The sequence below is a fragment of the Pan paniscus genome, chromosome 18 (genome assembly GCF_029289425.2).
Source record: "Pan paniscus chromosome 18, NHGRI_mPanPan1-v2.0_pri, whole genome shotgun sequence".
NCBI lineage: Eukaryota > Metazoa > Chordata > Mammalia > Primates > Hominidae > Pan > Pan paniscus.
The window spans coordinates 90,757,398-90,784,231 of record NC_073267.2 but is presented as its reverse complement, the minus strand read 5'-3'; the positions used below and the strand labels follow the sequence as shown (position 1 = coordinate 90,784,231).

The following is a 26,834-nucleotide window of genomic DNA, read 5'->3' as shown; positions in this document are numbered from 1 at the left end:
GCCATGAAGAGAAAAATCAAGTTAAATAGAATTTTGGCTGGGCACTGAGGCTCACACCTGTAATCCCAGCACTTTGGGAGGCCGAGGCGGGAGGATCACTTGAGGTCAGGAGTTTGAGACCAGGCTGACCAACATGGTGAAACCCTGTCTCTACTAAAAATACAAAAATTAGCTGGGCATGGTGGCACGTGCCTGTAATCCCAGCTACTGGACAGCTGGCAACCAAGGACGTTGGATAAAGAACCTCAACCAAGGTAGGGGGTTAAGGAATGAGACAACTCATAAACAGAATCCGTGGCCATGGGAGAGGTGTGGAACACCAGGGGTTCCTCCTGCAGGAAATGTGCTCGAATCCGTGGCCGCACCAGAACAAAGAAGGCAGTCACTTCTTTGTCCCACTCAATTCTGACACCATTTAATGTCATCCAAGGGGCAAAAGACCACAGTGCAAAGCAGCAAGACAAGGTGTTTTTATTGAGGTCTTAGGAATTGCAATTTGGGAGACAGATTCAGCTAGAAGCCACTTGTGTTCTGAAGAGAGAGGGTAGAGGAGGGGTTTTTTTAAAAAGCTGAGGGTGATTAGACAAGTTGACAAGTTGTTTTGAAAGAGGCGACTGGCTTAGTACAAAAATCCATAGTTTATTGGTTGGTGCTGTTGAGGAGTTGTAGTGCTGGTGAAATAAAATTTTCCAGGATGCAGTGGTCATCGCAATTTGGCCCAATTCAAAGGTTCAAGATAAGCTCCCGTATTGTTTTTTTTTTTTTGGAGCTTTTAATTTTTTTTCAAGTTGCAGGTCATGTAGGGAGTCCTTTTTAGAATGGCTTCCTCCCTCCATTTTAGAGCTCTGAACCAGAGTGATGTCATTTATTTTATTTTATTTATTTATTTTTTAAGATGGAGTCTCACTCTGTCACCTAGGCTGGAGTGCAGTGGTGCAGTCTCGGCTCACTGCAACCTATGTCTCCCGGGTTCAAGCGATTCTCCTGCCTCAGCCTCCTAAGTAGCTGGGATTACAGGTGCACACCACCAGGCCCAGCTAATTTTTGTATTTTTAGTAGAGTCGGGGTTCACCTTCACCATGTTGCTAAGGCTAGTCTCAAACTCTTGACCTTGTGACCCACCTGCCTTGGCCTCTGAAAGTGCTGGGATTATAGGCGTGAGCCACCATGCCTGGCCTTTATTTTATTTTTTGAGGCAGAGTTTCACTCTGTCACCCAGGCTAGAGTGCAGTGGCGTGATCTTGGCTCACTGCAACCTCTGCCTCCCCGGTTCAACCAGTTCTCCTGCCTCAGCCTCTCGAATAGCTGGGATTACAGGCGGCTGCCACTACCCCCAACTAATTTTTCTATTTTTAGTAGAGACAAGGTTTTGCCATGTTGGCTAGGCTGGTCTCGAACTCCTGACCTCGGGTGATCTGCCCACCTCGGCTTCCCAAAGTGCTAGGATTACAGGCGTGAGCCACTACACCCGGCCCAGAGTGAAGTCATTTTTCTATATCATGTTTCACACTTGCTTAATGTGTGGGGGAAACCCCCTCCCCCCACATATCTGGTATCAGAAGTGTGAGAGTACACTAGGAGAAACCTCCCGAAGTGCTGGGATTACAAGTGTGAGCCACCATGCCCAGTCTATTGTGTTTCTGTAACTCCAAATCCTCTCTGAAACAAGATAAAGAATAGATTTTAAAATGTTTAAAAAAGACATGCTGGCAGGCATGGTAGCTCATGCCTGTGATATGGTTTGGCTGTGTCTCCACACAAGTGTCACCTTGAATTGTAATAACCCCCATGTGTCAAGGGCAGGGCCAGGTGGAGATACTTGAGTCATGGGAACGATTTCCCCCATACTATTCTCATGGTAGTGAATAAGTTTCATGAGCTCTGGTGGTTTTATAAATGGGAGTTTCCCTGCACAAGCTCTCTTGCCTGCCGCCATGTAAGACATGACTTTGCTTCTCATTTGCCTTCCACCATGATTGTGAGGCCTCCCTGGCCACGTGGAAATGTGCGTCAGTTAAGCCTCTTTCCTTTGTAAATTACCCAGTCTTAGGTATCTTTATTAGCAGCATGGGAACAGACTAATACACTCCTATAATCCCAGCATTTTGGGAGGCTAAAATGGGCAGATTGCTTGAGCCCAGGAGTTTGAGATCAGCCTGGGCAACATGGAGAAACCCTGTCTCTACTAAAAATAGCTGGGCATGGTGGTGCAGGCCTGTAGTCCCAGCTACTCGGAGGCTGAGGCAGGAGAATCTCTTCAACCCAGGAGGCAGAGGTTGCAGGGAGCCAAGATTGTGCCATTGCACTCCAGCCTGGGCGATAGAAGGAGACTTGTCTCAAAAAACAAAAAACAAACAAACAAAAAATTAGCTGGGCAGGATGGAGCGCGTCTGTAATCCCAGCTATTCGGGAGGCTGAGGTGGAAGGATCACTTGAGCCTGGGAGGTCCAGGCTGCAGTGAGCCATGATCATGCCACTGCACTCCAGCTTGGGTGACACAGTGAGACCCTGTCTCAATAAATAAATAAAGAAATAAAAAATTAGAAAGGAAAAAATTTTTTAAAAGATAGGGTATTTAGTGATGATCACTGAAGTACTTTGATCAAAATTAACTGATGTGCCAGTTTTTTGACACCTTTATTCATAAGTCAGTATAATATTTGTCAGTTTGAATGTTATACACATGATAAAATAGATTATGAGAAGTATCATATTTACAATAAGAACATTATTTTATATAACTGACTCACCAAATATGCAACCTCTTGCAACAATAACAGAATGGACTCAACTCCATCCTTTGAATAGACCAATTTCATGATTCTCCTAAAAAGTTTTGAGTTGAGTATAGTTCCTTGTTGCTTCTCTCTGTGATCCAGAGCTTAAGAATCAATCCCTGGAAACCAGCCACTGGAGCCAGACCTCTCCAGAATTGAGAAGAGACAGCCATAGAAAAAAGGACACAAACCCAAAAGTCTTGAGCGCTGTGCCATATGCTTGATTTCAGAGCATTCAGGCACTCAAGGTCAAGTGTGGGGCCATATATATATATGTCCTGTCATCTCAAATGCCACAACGGCTACAGTTAGCAGGATATCAGAGAGAGGAGGCATATCGTGGAGGAATGAATCAGTCCCAACAATTATGTGAGCATTTCTAAAAATTCAATACCAAGGATTCTTGAAAATACAAGTTTACAGACGGAAGCTATACAGCTAGCCATGAACTGAAGTGCATGTGCAATATCAAGAAGGAAGAGCTGTGCTTAAGAAACCACGCACGCCTTATTTATCTCTAATTTTAAAATAATTCATTCTCTTGTTGGGTATGCAAGTGAGCAGTGGAGAAAGTGGAGCATCTGCAATACCTGAAATTAAAAAAAAAAAAAAAGGGAAAAAGAAAATTAAAAGTCATCACAGGAGGATGGATTTGAGTCAGTTTAAAAATGGCTGAGATTAGAGGGTGGATCATAGATGCCCCTCCTCCCTGTTAAGTACAGAAGCAGAAGATGCAAGAGAGAGCAGGATGGGCTAGCAGACTAGGGTGATGGGTGAGCTCAGAAGTAATTAGCAGATTATAAGGACGGAATGGAGGCATGTTGTTAATTTTTCTAGCTTATAGAGTAAGCTGACCACTCACCCGCTGGTGCTAAGGATTTCAATGCTTCCAGAAGATGTGGGCTAGAGAACTTTATTAGGCATCGGAGGGGTTCTTCCCTCTCAGCCAAGATGCTCCCATTTAAACCACTTTTGAATTTCGTTTCAAGCTGTCAACAAACATTTACAAATGACTATTAAACGTACTGTATAAATACGAATGGTAAAATATAATGAAATCATAATGATACGTTTCATTAATTCTTGCCATTAAGAAATACAGGAATTAACAGGGGTGGGGACCATTTAATCTGCTAACTGCAAACATAGAGGGCAGGTCGGGCAAAGTGGCTCATGCCTGTAATCTCAGCACTTTGGGAAGCCAAGGCGAGTGGATCACTTGAGGTTAGGAGTTTGAGACCAGCCTGGCCAACATGGTGAAACCCCGTCTTAACTAAAAATACAATAATTAGCTGGGTATGGTGGTGGGCACCTGTAATTCCAGCTACCCAGGAGGCCAAGGCATGAGAATTGCTTGAAGCCAGGAAGCGGAGGCTGCAGTGAGCCAAGATGGTGCCACTGCACTCCAGCCTGGGCAACAGAGTGAAACTGCATCTCAGAAAAAAACAAAACAAAACATAGAGGGCAACTGGTATATCAAACAACATCCAAGGCAAAATGCCAGCATGCACAGTGCCTGCCACATGGGAGATGCTGACTGTCAGTTCCACCCTCAGGTGCCCTTTACAGTTTGCATTCTTAATGGAAAATTAGTGCTATCTTTTGCAATCTGTAACTTCAATGTAAAAATACCACATTTTTTTTGAGTCACACTGAGATTTCTTTCTTTCTTTCTTTTTTGAGACAGAGTCTTACTTTGTTGCCCAAGTTGGAGTGGTACGAACATGGCTCATTGCAGCCTCGACCTCCCTGGCTCAAGCCATTCTCCCGCCTCAGTGCAAGTAGCTGGGACCACAGCCACATGCCACCACACCTTGTATTTTTGAATTTTTGTAGACACAGGGTTTTGCTGTGTCGCCCAGGCTGGTCTCAGTCTCCTGGGTTCAAGGGATCCGCCTGCCTCAGCCTCCCAAAGTGCTGGGATTATAGGTGTGAGCCACTGTGCCCAACTGAGATATCTTTTTAACTTCTAATTATGGAAGATTTTAAACATATACAAAAGTAAGGAGCACGGTATGAGCCCCATGTGCACATCACCCAGGTAAAATAATTATCAACTTATGGCTGGGCGCAGTGGCTCACGTCTGTAATCCCAGCACCTTGGGAGGCCGAGGCAGGTGGATCACCTGAGGCCAGCAGTTTGAGACCAGTCTGGCCAACACGATGAAACCCCGTCTCTACTAAAACTCCAAAAAAAAAAAAAAAAAAAAAAGCCAGGTGTGGTGGCAGGTGCCTGTAATCCCAGCTACTCGGGAGGCTGAGGCAGGAGAATTGCTTGAACCTGGGAGGCAGAGGTTGCAGTGAGCCAAGATCACACCACTGCGCTCCAGCCTGGGCGACAAAGCGAGATTCCATCTCAAAAAAAAAAAAAAGGGGGGGAACCCCAATACCATTACCATACCATCTGATATCATCAAATAGTCATGAAATTCTGTTTCAATTTTTTTTTAACTTAAAGTGATCATTAAAATTCAGAGGCAATACAGTAAACTATGTGGTGGATGAGTAATGTCTGCAACTGACTCAAACGGTTCAAGTGAACGCACCAAACTGTTAACAACTGGTGAACTGAAGCGAAGAGACATGGATATTCATTGGAGTATTCTTGCAAGTTTTCTGAAGATTTGACCCTTTTTTTTGAGACAGAGTCTTGCTCTGTTGTCCAGGCTGGAGTGCAGTGGTGCGACCTCGGCTCACTGCAAACTCCGCCTCCCAGGTTCAAGCTATTCTCCTGCCTCTGCCTCTTGAGTAGCTGGGACTACAGGCGTGTGCCACCATGCCTGGCTAATTTTTGTATTTTTAGTAGAGATGGGGTTTCACCATATTGGCCAGACTGGTCTTGAACTCCTGGCCTCAGGTGATCTGCCCACCTCGGCCTCCCAAAGTGCTGGAATTACAGGTGTGAGCCACTGCGCCTGGCCAGATTTGACATTTTTCGAATTAGAAAAGGTAGGAAAAAATTAGTAGAAGCTATGAATAAATGTGTAACCTTGACATACAGAATAGTGCCATTCTGAGATGTGTATAAAGGGAAGTTTAGAAAGCACATTTTCTGCATCCTAGACCAGTGGCTCTCATGCTTGCGTGTGCAGAATCAGCTGGAGGGCTCGTGAAAACAGAATGCGGGGTCCCACCTCCCCCAGTCCAGTAGGACTAGGGTGGGGTCAAGAATCAGCATGTCCTCCCCCTTCCCAAGTGATGCTGATACTACTAATCCAGAGACTACGCTTTGAGAACCACTATCCTAGATTATCAACTGTTTAAAGGAACTAGTTTAAAGCCTGCCATTAAGGGATGCAACTTGAAAGGTGTCAATCCGTTTGTCCCACTAAAACTAAATCATATCAAACACGCTTTGGGCCTAAGTGAGCAGATCAATGGCAGATTTAAAATGTGGCCTGTAGCTACAGAAAGGCTAAAGAGAAAAAAATTTATTGGAGGGCTTGGGGGCAGTAAGGTGTTTTGAGTATGAGCATGGACTGAAATTAGAGTGATCACAATATAAGCCTCAAATTCTCCTAGTCGTGGCAATGGGTTTGCATTAAACACCTGTAGCCCCCTGCCCTGGCCTTCCCGGGGGCGCAGCAGCACATGTCTGGAAGGCACACTTCTGAACGCCACTTTTGTGGTACTGCCTAGGTTACTGGCTTTTCTCCATGTGATGCCGGCTGGGCTATGTAATGACTTTACTATTCATTCTTTTATTCAGCAAGTACTTACGAGCGCCTATTATGCGCCAAATACCGTCCTAGGTTGTGGATGGGCTAGAATGGCATAATCTACATTTTTTCCCCCTCAAATATAAAGATTACTGCCAGTTATGCATAACTGCATTAATATGTAAGATGAAACAAAAAGACAAATACATAATTTCTTTCTTTTTTTTTTTTTTTTGAGATGGACTCTGGCTCTGTCGCCCAGGCTGGAGTGCAGTGGCGTGATCTCAGCTCACGCAACCTCCGCCTCCTGGATTCAAGCGATTCTCCTGCCTCAGCCTCCTGAGTAACTGGGATTACAGGCACGTGCCATCACGTCCAGATAATTTTTTGTATTTTTAGTAGAGATGGGGTTTTACCATGTTGGCCAGGCTGGTCTCAAACTCCTGACCTCAGGTGATCCGCCTGCCTCGGCCTCCCAAAGTGCTGGGATTACAAGTGTGAGCCATCACACCCAGCCCAGATTCATAATTTCTAAAGGTCTCCTTTGCTAACAGAGGAACTTATAAATACAATAAAGAGGTCTATTTAATTCATAAATTTATTACATGAAATTTAAGTGACAAGTGAAAAAGGAACAGTTTCTTAGATTTGTTTTCCACTTAAGGTTTTTGTTCTTTTTAAACAATGTTGATATCTTGTACTTAATATTTATTACATCTTACCTTATATTGTGCAAATTCTAGTTGTGGTTGAGGATAATCTCCAAATGTTTCTTGAGTTATTCGTTGGACTCTCTCTTTTTCTACTATGTTTTCATGAATGATCCTTGAATCCACTATGGGTGGAAGATTTCAAATAAAACAGCCGTTAGGAATACATTTCATCCTTAAATTATCCTCCTTTCATTCCTAACCCTTCGAATTGTTTGTATAATTTTAAAATAATATTTACTGCTTCTTCTCTTGGCTGTAATAATTTCTTAGTGTAGGGAAGTTTCTTAGGGTAGTGAAGTACAGGTTGATAAAAGAGAAAATAAAAATCGTAATTCTACCACCCAGAGATAAGCACTGTTAGCATTTTAGTATATTTTTGCCTAGCTCTTTTTACAGTGAATAAAAATAAAGATGCATATATGTGTGTATATATATATACACACATATATATACATATATACACACATATATATACACACATATATATACACACACACATATATATACACATACATATATATATACACATATATATACACACACACATATATATATATATATCTCCATGGCACCCAGCCTATATATGTATTTTTTTTAAGAGATGGGGTCTCGGCCGGGCACGGTGGCTCACACCTGTAATCCCAGCACTTCGGGAGGCTGAGGCGGGAGGATCACTTGAGGTCAGAAGTTCCAGACCAGCCTGGCCAACATAGTGAAATCCCATGTCTACTAAAAATACAAAAATTAGCCAGGTGTGGTGGCAGGCGCCTGTAGTCCCAGATAGTTGGGAGGCTGAGGAAAGAGAATCGCTTGAACCTGGGAAGCAGAGGTTGCAGTGAGCTGAAATCATGCTACTGCATTCCAGCCTAGGAAATAGAGTGAGACTCTGTCTTAAAAAAAAAAAAAAAACAACAACAAAAAACAAAAAGAGACAGGGTCTCACTATGTTGCCCAGTCTGGACTGGATCTCTTGGGCTCGTGATCTTCCCTCCTCAACCTCCCAAGTAGCCGGGACCACAGATGCATAACATTGTTCCTAGCCTCACCTATGTATTTTTAAAACTGGAATCGTTAAGATACACACAATTTTATATCCTGATTTCTTTACCTAAGATGAGATCAACAGCAGTTCTTATGACACTGGAAAATCATAAAAGTCTTTAGTTTATAACAGTGGCACTGTTTCATTTCATTGCCAAATCTCTACTAAGAGATAGGAAAGTTTTCATTTTTTTATGAATTTTTATTTTACCCCACCACTTTTGTAAATTTACTTTAGTAGTTCTGTACTCTTTTCTCTTGGGTTTTCTAGTGAGAGACTTCAGACATCTGTGAGTAGCAATACAGTCATGATTCTCATTGTTCTAGAAGTTTATCCAGCGCATTAAGAGCATGGGCTCCAGATCCAGACGTACCTGGATTTTACTCCCGGTTTTGCCACTCCTTAGCTGTGTGACTTTGCCTAGAGAGTTACCATACCTCCCTGAAACCCAGTTTCCTGATGAATTGCGCTTATTCACAGGACTACTGTGAAGATTAAGGAAAGAATACATATAAACATCTTAGTGTGGTGCCTGGCACACAAGAAATGCTCAACAACTATTAGCTAACTTTTGTTTTTGTAATTATTGTTTTGTTGTTTATTGTTATTCTAGTAAATTCTAAAGGAGACCTATGGTAGATTAGCTTTCCTCCTTCAACAGATATTTACTTTTCAATTTTTCTGAAAACAATAAAAGTTTTAAATTAGGATCCTACTATACACGTTTTACCAAGTGAAAGAAATCTATAAGGGAATGATGCATTTCCAAAATTCAGTTTCATATTAACACACACGTACTATTTATATCTAGTCCAAGGCTTCTTTCCTGTAGAGGTGTCGTAGAGTTGTGAGTTTCAAAGGTCTAGGGAAAAAAAAGTGAATATTTTACTAATCTTGACATCTTGAAGTACACATATTAATTTTTTTTTTAGTATATTAAAGTATGTCAAATGTTTATTTTTTTCCAACAGAAAGATCCAAAGCCATATCCTGGCTGAGTTGGCTGAGTTGAGCAGGACACTGACAAGGAGGCTGCTGAGCCTGCAACTCGACTGTTCTGTTTGAGGAGCTCTGTGCTTCATCATAGAAATGGATCTGGTGAGTGCAGAGCCCAGGGAATCTACGGAAGCATTTGCACTGTGGTATTTCAGCGTTGTCAGTGCTCAATCTTCATAACCCTAAAAAACTTACTGAGATTGGAAAAATAACTTTCCTACTGTAAGTCTGAATCTCTTGAACCCCTTCTCCTACCTTCATCCACTGAATCCATTGTTTTTATAGTTCAGTGCTTGACAATGTGGATTTTCATAAGAATGCCACTGTCTTTTTTTTTTTTTTAGACAATATCTCAGTCTGTTGCTCAGGCTGGAGTGAGGGGCATGATCATGGCTCACTGCAGCCTCAGTCTCCCTGGGCTTTGGAGATCCTCCTAACTCAGCCTCCCAGGTAGCTAGGACTATAGGCATGCGGCACCACACTTGGCTACTTTTTTTTTTGAGACAGAGTCTCACTCTGTCGCCCAGGCTGGAGTGCAGTGGCACTATCTCCACTCACTGCAAGCTCTGCCTCCCGGGTTCATGCCATTCTCCTGCCTCAGCCTCCCAAGTAGCTGGGACTACAGGCACCCGCCACCATGCCTGGCTAATTTTTTTGTATTTTTAGTAGAGACAAGGTTTCGCCGTGTTAGCAAGGATGGTCTCGATCTCCTGACTTTGTGATCCGCCCGCCTCGGCCTCCCAAAGTGCTGGGATTACAGGTGTGAGCCACCGTGCCCAGCATGCCTGGTTATTTGTTGTATTTTTTGTAGAGACGGGTTTTCGCCATATTACCCAAGATGGTCTTGAACTCCTGGGCTCAAGGGATTTGCCCTTCTTGGCCTCCCAAAGAGCTAGGGTTACAGGCATGAGCCATCGTGCCTGGCCACTACTGTCGTATTATAGCAGAACAGTTATATCATTTTGGTGAGAGGGTAGTAGGTAGGAGGGGATGGCTAGAGAAGAAAATCATGATCTAAGTTTAAAAAATATATATTATTTATTTTTTGTTTTGTAGAGATGTGGTCTCCCTATGCTGCCCAGGCTCGTCTCAAACTCCTGGGCTCAAGCATTCCTCCCACCTTGGCCTCCTAAAGTGCTGGGATTATAGGCGTGAACCACTGTGCCTGGCCTCATGATATAACTTCTTAATGTTAGTTTTTCCTTAAAGAGGGACTCCTTGCAGACAGCTGTCACTTCTTTCTGCTTAGAACAGATGAAAATACAGAAGTATAACATCTCTAGTGGCTCAAAGATATACACAGAGCATTAACAATCCACTCACAGGAGTGTCAACACATATGCAGACATTTGCCATGCATAGTTTGAAAAAACACCCCTGCATCTGTAAGGACAGATCTGTATTTGTCATTAGAGGGGAACATTACATTCAAATAATTTTAACAAATGAACTTTGGGATTTAAAAAACCACTGCTTTTCCCTTTAATTCCAGTGCCTGTATAACCTGCTTGAGTGATGGGACAAAAAGTTAATTCTACTTCTCTGTTGTTTCATAGAATAATATATTTAGCTTCAAAAGATAATGTGAAGTTTCTCTAAAGAGAAAACAAATTCTGGTGTGATCAGGTGATTTGGAAGCTGAGATCTACAACACAGACTCCAGTGACTAATGAGTGGTATAAAACACAATACAATTATAAAAAGATGACTGTGAGGAATTTTTATTTTCCTTTCATGTTCACTAATTGCAAGCTTTCTTCACTTCGGTAATATCTAAAATGATCTCCTCTTGTTGGAGGTAGATTTTCCCAGTAGCTTCTAACTCCTGTGTCAAAGAGAAAATAAAGATTTACCTTGAAAGAGAGTCACTGATTGGCTCACCTGATTATACTGTTTAAAAACAATAGCCTTAAGAGAGTCCAGATACCGACTTCTCAGGTCCATTTTCACAATCTGATGGTGTTTGCTAGCAATTGTCAGCGCCTTGAAATGAAAATTTGCAAGACTATTACTAGGATTACTGCCTCTGTGTTTATAATACTTGTCAAAGTAAAATGTAAGAGCTGCAATTAGTGAATAGTTTCCCCGTAAGTGTAAAAAGAAGTCTAGAAAAACATCTGATAGCCTGTTACTGAGCTTCAAAAACAAAGTGGTTAATGGCATTAATATTCTGATAAATGCAGTCTTTTGTATCATTTCTTAGAAAAGCGATCCTGTTTAAAGTTAGGAGTTACTAATAAATCAAGTTCAGACTTTGGAATAAACAATAAATACTCAAAATGTTACTGTTTTTGAATATCAGTCATCTAATACCATAATGATATTGCCATACAAAAATGCAGATATGTATGCTTTTTGGCAAATACTGAAGAAATAAGTGTGTATTGAATACAGCTCATAAGAGTTTCCTGTCATTAGGGGAAAAGAAGACTGAAACAGAATTACTATGATAGGATAAGATGTTTAACCTGATCTAGAGAACAGACAAGTTTGCCTTAAGATACACAATAGAAATGAACATTAGTCCGCGCAGTGGCTCACGGCTGTAATCCCAGCGCTTTGGCAGGCCAAGGCAGGTGGATCACTTGAAGTCGGGAGTTTGAGACCAGTCTGGGCAACATGGTGAAACCCCACCTCCACTAAAAATAGAAAAATAAATTAGCCAGGCATAGTGGTGAGTGCCTGTAGTCCCAGCTACTTGGGAGGCTGAGGCAGGAGAATCGCTTGAACCTGGGGGGTGGAGGGTGCAGTGAGCCAAGATCGCCCCACTGCACCCCACCCTGGGTGACAGAGTGAGACTCTGTCTCAAAAAAAAAAAAAACATTAGCCTTTGGGGTAATGTTTAAACTACCTGTGGCAAGGTGTACTCACCTGGCTATAAGTGGATGAAAGACCACTATGTATCATGGAGCAGGAGACCCCAAATGTAAAGAAGTGTTTTAAGGAAATAGAAGTGAGTAGCAGTCTTTGCCATTTCAATAAACCACCAAAAAACTTAAATGACAAGCAAGTAGTCATTTACTACCTAGGGCTCGCCTGGTCACAACAGTGGAGTCCTTGGTACTCCACACCGCACCTCGACCCCACTCTGCTGTGGAGTGACAGGACATGATGCAGCCAGGATGGTGGAGCTGCTCGCCTACAACCAGCTGATGTGGCAGCTCTGGAACCAATTGAAGGTGCCACTGAGGTTGTGAATGCTAATAGTGGTAGCAGCAAGTGCCAGGCCAATTTAGGGAGAACTAACTTTGGGGAAAGATGCTAGGAAGCCTGTGATATTAAAGGCAGAACCATAAAGAGAAGCAGGCTCGGAACAGAGGCTACATCTTATGTGAAAGCAGGTCTCCTTGTGTATGGAATGTGGGAGAAATGGTTACAAATGAAAATAATGTTCATTAATATGCAAATTATACAATTATGAAAAAGTAATGAGGTATATTCATTTGTAACCACGTGGAAATGTTATGTTAATTTTTTTTTTTTTAAGACGGAGTTTCTTTCTCGTTGCCCAGGCTGGAGTGCAATGGTGCGATCTGGGCTCACTGCAACCTCTGCCTCCCGGGTTCAAGCAATTCTCCTGCCTCAGCCTCCCAAGTAACTGGGATTACAGGTGCCCACCACCACGCCTGGCTAATTTTTTTGTATTTTTAGTAGAGACAGGGTTTTACCATGTTGGCCAGGCTGGTCTCAAACTCCTGACTTCAGGTGATCCACCTGCCTCGGCCTCCCAAAGTATTGGGATTACAGACGTGAGCACCACGCCTGGCCTACCCTGGCTTTTCTAATAACCGTCTTGTCAAAGGAAATAGCAAACTTTGACAGTAGCTATTTTGAACGAACGGAATAGGGAAAAGGGGTATGAAGCTTTGAAGACTTTATCTTTAGAGACTTCTGTATCGGTTGCATTTTTTTATATTAAGTATGCATTATTTCTAGATCAAAAAACAATAAAATATAGCTCCAATCTAATATCTTATGCCATGTTCCCATCTGCAGATAACAACACTCTCTGTTTCTTATTTTAGGAGAACAAGAATTACATGTGGTATTCTATATCTTTTTTTTGTTTTTTTAGAGGTGGGGTGTTGCTTTGTCTTGTGATCGCAGCTCACGGCAGCCTCGGACTCGTGGGCACGAGCAATCCTCCCACTTCAGCCTCCCAAGTAGCTGGGACCACAGGTACATGCCACTGCACCTGGCCTAGTATTCTCTATCAAATACTTATTCAACAGTTAAAATCTATATAGACCTTTGAGATAGGATAATAAAATATTATAGCTTGTAATAATTTTTTCCATACCTGACCCAGAAGCGGTGTATTGCGCCTCAGCATGGAGGAGGACGTGAAGGCGTACGGAGTCTGGGAGTAGTACACCACGTAGGTAGGTTTGTACTGGTTTGGCTTTGTGTACTGTGTTCCCCAGGCAATTCGAATCCAGACTGCATTCTCCTCAGTTTCTCTGAAGCTGACTGTCACCTTATTAAAGAAAAAAAAAAAAGGCTTAATTTCCTAATTAAAATTTCACTGTGGCACCAACTCCAGGTGCTTTTTAGGGGTGAACAATGATGTCCCTATACTCTTGTATGCAGGTTGAGACCTGGCAGTCTTTTCTGCTTTTCATGAGTATTTTGAGAATCTTTGGGAAAACATTTTGTGATTTAAAAAAAAAAAAAAATCCTTTTCAGTTCTTTTTTTTTTTTTTTTTTTTTGAGACTAGGTCTTGCTCAGTTGCTCAGGCTGGAGTGCTGTGGCATGATCATAGCCTGCTCACGGCAGCCTCAACTTCCTGGGCTCAAGCAATCCCATCTCAGCCTCCCTAGTAGCTGAGACCACAGGCACGTGCCATCATGCCTGGCTAATTTTTTTTAAAAAGTTTTTTTTTGTAGAGGTGGTTGTTTTTTCAATAATTTCTTGGGCTTGTCCTGAAAACTGTTCCTCCATACATAAGAGTTTATGAGGTAAGGCAGCCTTACAAATGAGATACTTGTTTTATAATGAAGCCTTCTTAGCATCTAACCCAGACCTAGCACACGCTATACACTTTAACAGTAAGATTTCTATGTAATTAGGCTGGGTGTTGTGGCTTATGCCTGTAATCCTAGCACTTTGGGAGGCTGAGGTAGGAGGATTGCTTGAGCCCAGGAGTTTTGAGACCAACCTGGACAACATAGTGAAACTCAGTATCTACTGGAAAAAAAAAAAAAAAGCCAGGCACGGTGACATGTGCCTATAGTCCCCAGCTACCCAAGAGGCTGAGGTGGGAGGATGGCTTGAGCCTGGGAGGTCTAGACTATAGTGAGCCGAGATCATGTCAGTGCATTCCAGCCTGGGCAACAGAGTGAGACCATGTTTCCAAAAAAAAAAAACAAAAACAAAAAAACAAAAGAAAAAGAAGAAGAAAAAGAAGATTTCTATGTCATAATGGGCTTAAAGAAGATTTCTATGTAATAATGGGCTTGAAAATATACTATTCATAATGCTCTTATGCATTTAGCTCAGAAGCTAAAAACTCCTCTAAAAGAATGTTACATGGCGAGACCAGAGGTACTACCTTGAATCCACTTCATGGATAAAATACAGGCCTTTCCAAACTTTTAAATATGGTTGCCAATTGGTCTGGAATTTAATAGGCTGCTCCTGGATTATCAGCTCCCCTCTGATTCAGCTTCCCTTTAAAGCTCTGAGCCTAGAAAGGAGGGACTTGAGTGAGATGCACTCAGCTTGCCCACGTCTCTGTTTCCTCCCTCTGAGATCTTGTTCTAGGAAAAGTGGGTTGTTACAGTGGAACTAGCAAATTCTGCCCATTCTTTAGCAGCTTTTCCAAATTCCCTCAGTGCAGGAGACAAGAAAGTCTCCCCAGTCCAGGGTATGGCGGCACACAGCTGTCTGACTTTCCTGAGTGAGCATCATAGAGCTTGGCCCCAATCACATGCTCAGTGGGCCTCTACTGCCTTGAATGGAAGATTGTCTTATTCTGAATAGCTTCTTTGTTTTACATTAAAAAAGCAAAAACATCTGAAAAATCAAGGGTGCTTCAGGTTTGCACTGACTATTACTGGAACTACTAGCTACATGTGGCTATTTAATGTAAAAAATCATTAAAGTTTAAAAAGATTAAAAATTCAGGCTGGGTGCGGTGGCTCACACCTGTAATCCCAGCACTTTGGGAGGCCGAGGCAGGCAGATCATCTGAGGTTAGGAGTTCGAGTCCAGCCTGGTCAACATGGAGAAACCCCATCACTACTAAAAATACAAAAATTAGCTGGGCATGGTGGTGCGTGCTTGTAGTCCCAGCTACTCGGGAGGCAGAGGCAGAAGAATTGCTTGAACCCAGGAGGCAGTTGCAGTGAGCCGAGATCTCGCCACTGCACTCCAGCCTGGGCAACAGAGTAAGACTCTGTCTCAAGGAAAGAAAAAAAAAAAAGATAAAAAATTCAGCTGCTCAGTCACACTAGCCACAAGTGCTCAGCAGCTACATGTGGCTGAACTGAACAATGCCAATACAGAGCATTTCCATCACTGCAGAGAGCTCTGTTGGACTGAGCTCCTCTGGAAAAAGAAGCCTCAGGCCCTGAATGGAAGGGAGAGAGGAAAGGGAAGTTTTCATAATATTTACAGTGTGTTTCTGATATGGAGTAGAACCGTATGAACTATTACTAACTGAATTTCTTACAAATTAAAAAAAAACTATGATAGTAGCAAATTTTAAGTGCACAGACGTCATGACATTGAATTTTATGTAAAAGATGAATTTTATTCTTACATTTTTTAATGCTCTCTGAAGAATTTTCTTGAACGAATTTTTAAATTGTTTCATATCAAAAAGGTCAACATCTTCACCTGCCAAAGTGAAAAAAAAATAAAGAAAAATCAAGAGAGCTACAATGTCTTCAGTAAATACATTCGTAAAGTACCATGAAACTAAGCATTTTGTATAATTCCAGAGTAATAATGATCAAATCACACAAATGGTGCTAGTACTTCTGACATGGCACCAAGAAGTATGTTTCTCATTTTCCAAAAGTGAGTAATAAATAATCACCTCATTTTCAAAGAAATGAGGAACATACTGCTATTCTTTTTTTTTTGGATATAGAGTCTTGCTCTGTTACTCAGGCTGGAGTGCAGTGGTGCAATCTCAGCTCGCTGTAACCTCTGCTTCCTGAGTCCAAGCCAAACTATCAAATATAAATATTCAATTGTAAACAGAAAATATTACCTGGTCCTTTAATCATCTGAAAAACATCCCAAACTTTCTGGTGCTGATGAAATTGCATATCTGAGAGAGGGAAGAAAGCTTTATTACTAGCATATCATAGAACTTTGAAGTAATATGCTTATAGATATTTCTATACTTTAAAACTGGGGAAAGTAACAGTAATTCACAAATTGGGTTATACAGATTTGTATTCAAAATATAAACTTTATATGGATTAAAGTTACTTCATATAAATAAAGCAAATCATAATTACTCAATTCAACTGACTTAGATAATACAGTTGAGTTTTGGTATTTATTCTATGTTAGCCCATTTATTCCATTCCACAGAATGCCACATTAATCTGGCATGACAGGGAATGCTGTGACCCACAGGACCCACATTTGAGACAGCTGTTCCTCTGCCTGGAGCCTCTTCTCCTAGCTCCTTACACACCCCACTCCCCACCTCATTCTGCTCTCTACTCAGAGTAGTCCCTGCCCTGATCACCTTACCCCAAACGCCCTGCGTTAGTTCCCAGTTCCCGTCGGAGGACTCATCACTACCTGATGTCACATTATGTATGTATGTATGTATGTATGTGTGTATTTATTATTATTATTTTTTGAGATGGAGTTTCACCCTTGTTGCCCAGGCTGGAGTGCAATAGTGCAATCTCAGCTCACTGCAACCTGTGCCTCCCGGGTTCAACCGATTCTCCTGCTTCAGCCTCCCGAGTACTGGAATTACACGTGCCTGCCACAATGCCTGGCTAATTTTTTGTATTTTTAGTAGACATGAGGTTTCACCATGTTGGCCAGGCTAGTGTTGAACTCCTGACCTCGGGTGATCCACCTACCTTGGCCTCCCAAAGTGCTGGGATTACAGGCGTGAGCCATCGTGCCCGGCCACATTATTTATTTAGATGTTCATTTGTACACTGCCTGTCTTTCCAGTTAGACTCTGATGGAAATGAGGGACCTGTTCACTGTTGTAGTCCCAGGTCTAAACTTAACTGCGTGGCATAAAGCAAGCACTCAATATTTGTTTTGTTTTTCTAAGAGACAGGGTCTCACTATGTTAACTGGGCTAGACTTGAACTCGCGGGCTCAAGCGATCCTCCTGCCTCAGCCTCCCAAGTGTCCCACACCACCACACCAGGCTTCAGTATATGTTTGATGAACGAATGAATGAATAAGTATATGACAGAAAACACCTTTCAGGAGTTACAAACTTGGAGTGTCTTGGAGTACAAATGGACCTAGGAAGTTAGCAAGTTCAACCATATCCCTTCATCCTTCTGGCTTAAAACTGTCTCTGCACTGACCTCTGTCTGTGCCTCTGGACTTCAGACCAGGTTTTCTTTTTTCCTTTTTTTTTTTTTTTTTTTTTGAGACAGAGTCTCACGGTGTCGCCAGGCTGGAGTGCAGTGGTGTGATCTTGGCTCACTGCAACCTCTGTCTCCTGGGTTCAAATGATTCTCCTGCCTCAGCCTCCCGAATAGCAGATTACAGGTACCTGCCATCATGCCCAGCTAATTTTTTGTATTTTTAGTAGAGATGGGGTTTCACCATAGTGGCCAGGCTGGTCTCTAACTCCTGACCTCAGGTGATCCACCTGCCTTGGTTTCCCAAAGTGCTGGGATTACAGGTGTGAGCCACTGCATCCAGCCAGGTGCTTAATGAATTTTTGAATCAATGTATGAGAAATGGGAATGGTGTGGATCCACCTTTTATGCTTGAGAGAATCCAACCACTGAAAATGAGACAAACTAAATCAGAGGCAGATGCTCCAAATTCAGCAATAGCTGAATTGGAGCATGCCATGAGTTGGAGCAAAGTATTAATAAAGATAATTTTTGTTACACTTACAGAAAACAGCTAATACATAATGATTGCAATTAGTTAATACCAGGCTCTAAGTATTTAACATGTACTCTTATTTAATCCTCACCATAACCTTATGTGATATTATCACTATTATACAGATTGGTCAAATGATAATACTAGAGATGTCAGTATGCCACAGAGATGTTAACCAACTTCCTCCAGGGCTCACAGGGAGGCAGTAACGGAGCCATGAAATGAACCCAAGAAGTCTGGCCCCAGGGCCTGTGTTCTCAGCCCCTATATTATGCTGCCTTCTGATAAAAAAAACAGACATCTTGAAAAAGTACAGACAGGAAAGCTAGACAAAAATCAATGAAATGGAAGGGAGGAAAAGTGAGAAGCTACACTGTAATAGGAACAAATTTTCAGAAAGATATTTTCAAATCCTTTAATAATAATACAGATGCTTCTTGACTTATGATGGGGCTATGCCTGATAAATCCACCTTGAGGTGAAAATAATTCACCTAACCTTCATATATCTTAGCTTAGCCTAGCCTACCTTATGTGTGCTCAGAGCACTTACATTAGCCTACAGTTGAGCAAAATCATCCAACAGAGTCTTCTATCATGAACTGTTGCATACCTCATGTAACTTACTAAATGCTGTACTGAAAGTGAGAAAAGAATGGTTGTATAGGAACTCAAAGTATGGTTTCTGTTGAATGTCTGCTGCTTTCATACTAGTTGAAAAATTTTAAGTTGAGCTGTTGTAAGTTGGCAACCTGAGTAATACAAAGCCAAACATTTACTTTGTGTTTCTGATGTGCCAGTTACCATGCTAACAGCTTCTCAGGCACTACCTCATTTAATCCTAACAAGAATACCGTGAGGTAGATAATGTACTATTATCTCTGCTTGAAGTCTGAGGCTCAGAAAGGTGATGCAACTTGTCAAAGAACATACGGCTGAGTGACATACTGGGATTTGAAACAAGGTCTCCTCAACTCTAGACTCTGAGGCGTTATATACAAAATTGCTTCTGGGACAAGTACAGCGGTTCACACCTATAATCCCAGCACTTTGATAGGAGGAACACTTTAGCCCAGGAGCTGGAGACCAGCCTGGGCAACACGGCAAAACCTTGTGGCAAAAAATACAAAAAATCAGCCATACATGGTGGTGCACTCCTATAGTCCCAGCTACTCAGGAGGCTGAGGTTGGAGAATCACTTGAATCCAGGAGGCAGAGGTCGCGGTGAGCTGAGATGGCGTTACTGCACTCCAGCCTGGGCGACAGAGGGAGACCCTGTCTCACAAAGAAAGAAACAAAATTGCCTCTAATAAAACTGATTGGTTAAGTATAAATACAAATCACTGAAACTTACAAATGATGTCTAACTGGGCAGCATCACTGATACTTGCATGCTTTTCCTAAAAGAGAAAACAAATTATTTAGTAACTGTGGTGATAGGTTTGGTTCTATCCCATTTAAAACACATTTTAGGATTGGTTAGAACAGACTATTAGCACATTCTCAGTACTTTACTGACAACCCGTCTCCAATCACTTCTCCTGTTAACCAATGGACATTCTTTCTGATTCATGTCTTAGTCCACAACCTTCTCTCACAATTTATTCCTCATTTATCACTTTTAACTTTTTGATTTTTTAAAAATTAACTTTATTGAAGTATAATTATCATACATTAAACTGTATATTTTTAAAGTATACAATTTGATACATTTTGACTTATGAATATACACACAAAACCACTACCACAATCAAGACAGTGACAATATCCACCAGCACTGCCTCCCAGATTTTCTCGTGTCTCTTTTTTTTGTTGGAGACAGAGTCTTGCTCTATTGCCCAAGCAGGAGTGCAAACGCGCAATCTTAGCTCACTGCAACCTTTGTCTCCCAGTTTCAAGTGATACTCCTGCCTCAGCCTCCCAAGGAGTTGGGATTACAGGTGTGCGCCACCATGCCTAGCTAATTTTTGTATTTTTAGTAGGGAAGGGGTTTCACCATGTTGGCCAGGCTGGTCTCCTAACCCCAAATGATCTGCCTGCCTTGGCCTTCCAAAGTGCTGGGATTCCAGGCAGGAGCCACTGAGTCCAGTCTTGTGTCCCTTTCTTATCACCGCCCACTTCCTTCCACTCTTCTTGGTTCCCATGTCTCTACCTCCCAAGCCTTAGTCCTAAGGCAAATGCTGATCTGCTTTCTGTCATTACAGATTTGTTTGCATTTTCTAGAGGTTTATATGAATGTTAACATAAGTGTGTACTCATTTTTTTGGTCTGGCTTTTACTCAGCACAATTATTTTGATATCCATCCATATGTTAGCATCTATGAATACTTCATTCCTTTTTACTGCTGAGTATATCCACTGTATGGAAACATCACAATCTGTTCATCTGTTTACCTGCTGATGGACATTTGGGTTGTTTCCAGTTTGTGGCTTTTATGAATAATGTTGCTGTGAACATTAGTACACACGTCTTTATGTGAACGTGTTTTGTTTTTAAAACAATGCTACAATGCATCTTGATTTATATAACTAAATATTTATCAATATTTATACATACCTCCTATTTTTTATTATTTTCTCATCATAAATTTCTGTAAGTAGAATTGCTAGGTCAAAAAGTATATTTATTTAAAAGCAAAGGAGGCCAGGCATGGTGGCTCACACCTGTAATCCCAGCACTTTGGGAGGCCAAAGTGAGCAGATCACCTGAGGTCAGGAGTTTGACACCAACCTGGCCAACATGGCAAAACCTCGTCTCTACTGAAAATACAAAAATTAGCCAGTGTGGTGGTGCGTGCCTGTAGTCCCAGCTACTCAGCAGGCTGAGGCACTAGAATCGCTAGAACCTGGGAGGCAGAGGTTGCAGTAAGCTGAGTTTGTGCCACTGCACTCCAGCATGGATGACAGAGCAAGACTCTGTCTCAAAAATAAATAAAAAAAAAAATAATAAAAGTGAAGGAGAGACGGGTATATTGGAATAAGAAAATTATTTGAACTAAATTTGCAACTTTTCTGATAGTCTGAAAACATTTTAAAACAATAAGCAATTAAAGAGATAAATACACATGAAAGACAGAGTCTCTTTCCTTACAAGTTTGCCAATACATCTGGGTGTTGTTGTCTTTTCATCCTTGATAATTTGATAGGTTTTTAAAAATACTGCGAAAAATACTGCTCGTTATTTTAATTTGTACTGTTTATTCTACTATATTTACTTTTTCCATCTTATTGATTTGTAAGCATTCTTTTAAGATGAAAAGGTCAATTAAAAATTAGGTTTTTTTCCACTGCAGTTGTATATAGCCCTCATCACTTCACTAGTAGTTTAGCAGCTACCTTACATCTCTTTTGGAGTAAGGAATAGAAGAAAGAAAAACCCAAGGGGGTAGCACTCTGTTCAAGGCTCATCATTTTTAACACTGTTACCTCACACAGATGGATCAAGTGCTGAACTACAGATTCCTTTCTCTGCCGGAAATTTACAGTCTGCAGTTGATTTTCAGACAAAAAATCCCAGGCCTTCAGGATTGTTGTCAGTTCATTCATGGGGATTTTCAAGATGGTCCTCTTGATGAACTCAGCAATAGTCTCATCCATCTCTTTGGCACTTTTACAAAACAAAAACAGCACAACGAAGTATTAACCAAATACAATACTTGTCTGTCTTTATTTACACATACACATACACATACACATATGAAAAATAGAGACCGGGTCTCACTAGATTGTCCACGGTGGTCTTGAACTCTTAGGCTCAAGCAATCCACCCGCCTCAACCTGCCAAAGTGCTGGGATTACAGGCGTGAGCTACCGCGCCTGGCCATCAGCATCATATTTAGCTGGGATTTTGATTTGTAGGTCAAACACCTAAATGTTTACACTTTTTCAGCTATTTTGCAGTGTTTTAGCATGAGCATTTAATTATTTTCTCCTTAATGTATATTTAAATGTTTTAGAGTTTAAAAATTAGTGCTATCTCTCCTTTTATGGCTAGAGTATTTTGATGTTTTGATGGTGATGATATATAAATCATTCATTCATTTACTGATTCATGTAACCCCTTACTGAGGATCTGTGCATGCCAGGCCCTTTTCTAGGCACTGGGGATACATATGTCTTTGGCCAAAAAGACAAACATCTGTTCCACTATGGCACATCCATTCTAGTGGGGAGAGAGAAACAACAGGGAAATCACAAACTATGTTAAAAGTGAGGAGTGCCGGAGAAAATGGAATAATTTTGGCAGGCTGAGTTGAGCGTGGGAGTGCTGGAGAGAGTAGGCCTCATAGAGAACATGACTTGGGGGCAATCCTTGCAGGAGAAGGAGTCATGTGGTGGAAGAGCTTTCCAGGCAGAAGGAACAGCATGTGCAAAAGTCCTGAGGCAAGAGCCTGCTTGGGGCCTTCGAGGAACAGGGAAGGGTGGCCTTCAGTCAGGGGACAGCAGAGACAGGAAGGAGGCATAGAGAAGGAGGTGAGGTCAGTCATCATGGAGGGCCTTGAAAGGCACTGCGGGGATCACTGCTGTTTTCACTCTGCAAGGTGCTGAGCACAGGCAGGACATGCTCTTGTTTAGCTTTTCTACCAGGATCAATCTCGCTACTGTACTGAGAACGCAGTGTAAGGAGGCGAGGGCAGAGGTTGGAGGTTAGTGAGGCAGGGGAAGAGGTCAGGTTCTGGATACACTTTTAAGAGGGAACTCACGGGGTTTCCAGATGGGATTACATGTGGGGTGTTAGATCAAGAAAAGAACCAAAGATGAAACCAAGGTTTTTACCAGGGAACTAAAAGACAAAGTTACTATTAGCTGAGACGGCCAAGACTGCGAGAGAGGCAGGAGAAAGCTCAAGAATTCTGTAATTCTGTTCTGAATCTGTTAATATTAAGATAAAGATGAGAGTCCAAATGGAGATACCGAATAAACAGCTGGATCTGTGAGTCCACAGGACATGCTAAGAGCTAGTGGTGCAGTGGATTGCTGTCTCTTAGTCCTTTAATGCACTGCCTGTGAACAAAGAGCTCTTTCCTCCCTCACTTCTCCTGCCCATGCCTGAGGGTGAGATTCCTTAACTGTCTATAAGGTCCTGAGCCCCAAATCTGGTGTGCCTCCCTTATCAATAGGCAAGGGATATAATCTCCAGAAGAATGACCTAGTGGCTGCAGGAATAAGGAAGGAAGATTCTGAGCCCTTTTATCATTTTCCTTTGGCAGAAGTTGTGAGCCAATGGTGACAGCTGATCTCACGTCTGCTACTTTATTTGGGGACACCAGTGAGCATCTCTCTCTCTCTCTTCAAATACAGAACAAAAAAGCAAGCAAACATGATATTTATTTATTTTTTTCATTTGAGATAGAGTCTCACTCTGTCGCCCGGGCTGGAGTGCAGTGGTGCAACCTCGGCTCACTGCAACCTCCCCTGCCTGGTTCAAGTGATTCTCCTGCCTCAGCCTCCCAGGTAGCTAGGACTGCAGGCGTGCACCACCACGCCTGGCTAATTTTTGTATCTTTAGTAGAGACATGGTTTCACCACGTTGCCCAGGCTGGTCTCGAACTCCTGACCTCAAGTGATCTGCCCTCCTCGGCCTCCCGAAGTGCTGGGATTATAGGTGTGAGCCACCGCGCGTGGTCTGCAAACATGATTTTTAAACAATGCAGGGTACCACCTGCATACTTTAATGTCCCTTAACAGTGTATCTTCTAGGAAGGCACACACAGACCTTGGCATCTGTGTTTAAGACAAGCCTGTCAGTCTTATCTGTTTCCTTCACAACTGTGGGAATTCCAGGGACAAAGAAGTATCTTCCTACAAGAGTCCTGGCTGTGACTTATTTGTTGAACACTGAAAAATTATCCTTGTCCACTTCTGAAAAGAAACAGTTGACTGTATTTTAACAATATACTGAAAATGATAGTAAGACAAAGATAAAGAGGAAGGATCAGGAGTCATTTAGAAATAGAAAAATAACTGAATTAAGGTCGTAGGAACAGAATCAGGATCATGAAACAGGAGTCGGATTTGTTTCTTTGTGTAGTTACTGGACCATCTAAAGCCTTCACCATGGTCTACAAGGCCCCGTGTTGCGTGGCCCCTGCTTCCCTCTCCTTGGTTTTCTGAGCTCCAACTACACTAGTGTCTTAAATAATCTCTCTAGAGAAGGACCATTGTGCCTGCAGTTACGACTGCCTAGAAGGTTCTTCCTGCACATGTTCTTTCCAGTGACTTCTTGCAATTCTGGTGTTAGCTTAGATGGTTTCTCCTCAGACTTATCCTGACCACCCAACCAAAAGTTACTTCCCCACTCTCCACTGCTAATTGTTTTTTTCCTTTTTTTTAGACGGAGTCTTGCTGGGTCACCCACATTAGAGTGTAGTAGTGGGATTTCTGCTCACTGCAGCCTCCTGCAGCCTCTGCCTCCCAGATTGAAATGATTCTCCTGCCTCAGCCTCCCGAGTATCTGGGATTACAGGTGTGCACCATGACACCCAACTAATTTTTCTATTTTTAGTAAAGATGGGGTTTCACCATGTTGGTCAGGCTGGTCTTGAACTCCCAATCTCAAGTGATCCTCCCGCCTCGGCCTCCCAAAGTACTGGGATTACAGGCGTGAGCCACTGCACCAGGCCATCCACTGCTAATTGTCTTTACAGAACTATCTGAAATTATCTTTTTAAATTTTTTTGTTTCTAAAATTGAGCTCCAGGGCAGGACGATGTTTTTATTCACAGCTATACTCCTGGACCAGAACGGCCTCACTATAGTCAGTAAGTCTAATCAGGCCAAGAACAGTCTAATGTGTCTTTGATAAATACTTGTGGAATGAATGCCTGAGGAGACAACCTGGGTGGTTTGGGGTTCAACAGTCAGTGAAACATCAAATCAACACCTCTCCCATTAATAACATGGGCGAGGGGCCGGGAGCGCGCCGGGCGTGGTGCATCACTTGAGGTCAGTCGTTCAAGACCACCCAGGCCAACATGGTGATACTCCGTCTCTACTAGAAATACAAAAATTAGCCGGGTGTCGTGACGCACACCTCTAGTCCCAGCTACTCGGGAGGCTGAGGCAAGAGAACAGCCTGAATCCGGGAGGAGGAGGTTGCAGTGAGCCGAGAACGTGCCACTGCCCTCCAACATGGGCGACAAAGCAAGACTCCGTCTCAAAAAAACAAAAAACAAACAAAAAAACCCACAGACGAGTCTACCTGTTAAAATGAAGATTCCTGGGCCCTATCAAATTAAACTGTGAGGAGGGCGCACGGAGGGCTTGAGATTTAGCATCTTTTAAAAAGTACGTCAGATGATTAATTCCGGGTAAAGTTTGCAGAACGCCAGTCTAAAGAAATTTGGTACAGCGCCCTCAGTCTCACCAATTAAGACGGAAATCCCTTTAGTAAACGTTTACCCCGTGACCATTTTTAAACTTTCCTTTTTTTGTTGTTTCTGAGACACAGTCTCGCTTTGTCGCCCAGGGTGCAGTGCAGTGGCGCGATCTCGGGTCACTGCAACCTCCGCCTCCCGGGTTCACGCGCTTCTCCTGCCTCAGCCTCCCAAATAGCTGGGATTACAGGCACCCGATACCACGTCCGGTTAATTTTTATATTTTTAGTAGAGACGGGGTTTCACCATGTTGGCCAGGCTGGTCTCGAACTCCTGACCTAAGGTGATCCGCCCACCTCGGTCTCCCAAAGTGTTGGGATTACAGGCGTAAACTACCGCACCTGGCCCCATTTTAAAACTTTCTTTATACTTCCTAGCGTTTTAGTGCCTGACATACAGTAGATGCTCAAGATCTGTGGAACGCATGATCGAAAAGATCCATTTAAGTAACGTTCCCGTAGCCACACACCTCTGCTGCGCTCCAACAGGCAATGCGAGGAGCAACGCCAGAGGGTACACGGACAAAAAACGACGGAAGCCGAGGTGACAGAAAAGCAAAACCCCAACTCTGGGAAAGGAAGCAACCCCAGGCTCGTAGAGCGGAGCCCCTGGTCACATGACCACACGGCCCTCCCCTGACGCAGTCGCGAGTCTACGAAAGGCTCCACCCGCCCCACCGCGGGCGAGGTGACGACACAGCCGGCACAGCGCCACCGCCCCCTCACCTCGGCCCGAACCGTAGTTCCTCGCCCCGAGCCCGAGACCCAGCGCCAATCCTGCGCCTCACAACGTGCGACAATTGCGAAAAAGCCACCCCCGAGGCCTGGGATCTGGCTTCCTCAAGGCCCCACACCCTCCGGGGCCCGATCCAGTGCCGCCCGGGGCTCTCTTACCGGCCCACATCTCCTGCAGTCTCACTCCTCAAGAGCTGTTCCCGCTCGCCGCGCCTTCAAAGCCACCAATTGCAGTTCCCGCCGCCTCCAAGCTCCGCCCACCGGAGCACAAGCATCAGGCTGTGTCTTGGGCACAGGGGACTGCACGGGGGAGCGACTGAAGCGAAGGTCGCCGAGCCCCCCAAGCCGCTCTTCTTAGAAGTGTGCAACCTTGCACCAGTAGTGGACTTACACATAGGCTCCGTTACGACCTGGCTTGTGTGCTCGGCTTGTGGCTTAGACGCTGCCGTGCCCCAGTGGACTCACTGTGCCTCCCCC

At 43.0% G+C, this 26,834-nt stretch overlaps 1 protein-coding gene across 4 annotated transcripts; it reads right to left on the bottom strand.

The window, feature by feature from the left end:
- Nucleotides 1-452: 452 nt before the first annotated feature.
- On the bottom strand, nucleotides 453-26,656 carry CENPN (centromere protein N). Of its 4 annotated transcripts, none has more exons than XM_003820895.5 (11): nucleotides 26,517-26,656; nucleotides 21,674-21,854; nucleotides 19,602-19,647; nucleotides 16,408-16,467; nucleotides 15,952-16,028; nucleotides 13,488-13,664; nucleotides 11,069-11,170; nucleotides 8,990-9,053; nucleotides 7,159-7,271; nucleotides 3,640-3,766; nucleotides 453-3,367 (listed from the first exon to the last, which is right to left on the bottom strand). In XM_003820895.5, the coding sequence occupies exons 2-11, from the start codon at nucleotides 21,842-21,844 to the stop codon at nucleotides 3,285-3,287; spliced, it is 1,020 nt and encodes a 339-aa protein (XP_003820943.4). In that variant the 5' UTR covers nucleotides 21,845-21,854; nucleotides 26,517-26,656; the 3' UTR covers nucleotides 453-3,284. The 4 variants fall into 4 exon arrangements, with proteins under 4 accessions (XP_003820943.4, XP_008972617.4, XP_003820944.4 ...); XM_008974369.4 differs by lacking the exon at nucleotides 26,517-26,656 and adding an exon at nucleotides 26,349-26,510; XM_003820896.5 differs by lacking the exon at nucleotides 11,069-11,170.
- Nucleotides 26,657-26,834: the final 178 nt, after the last annotated feature.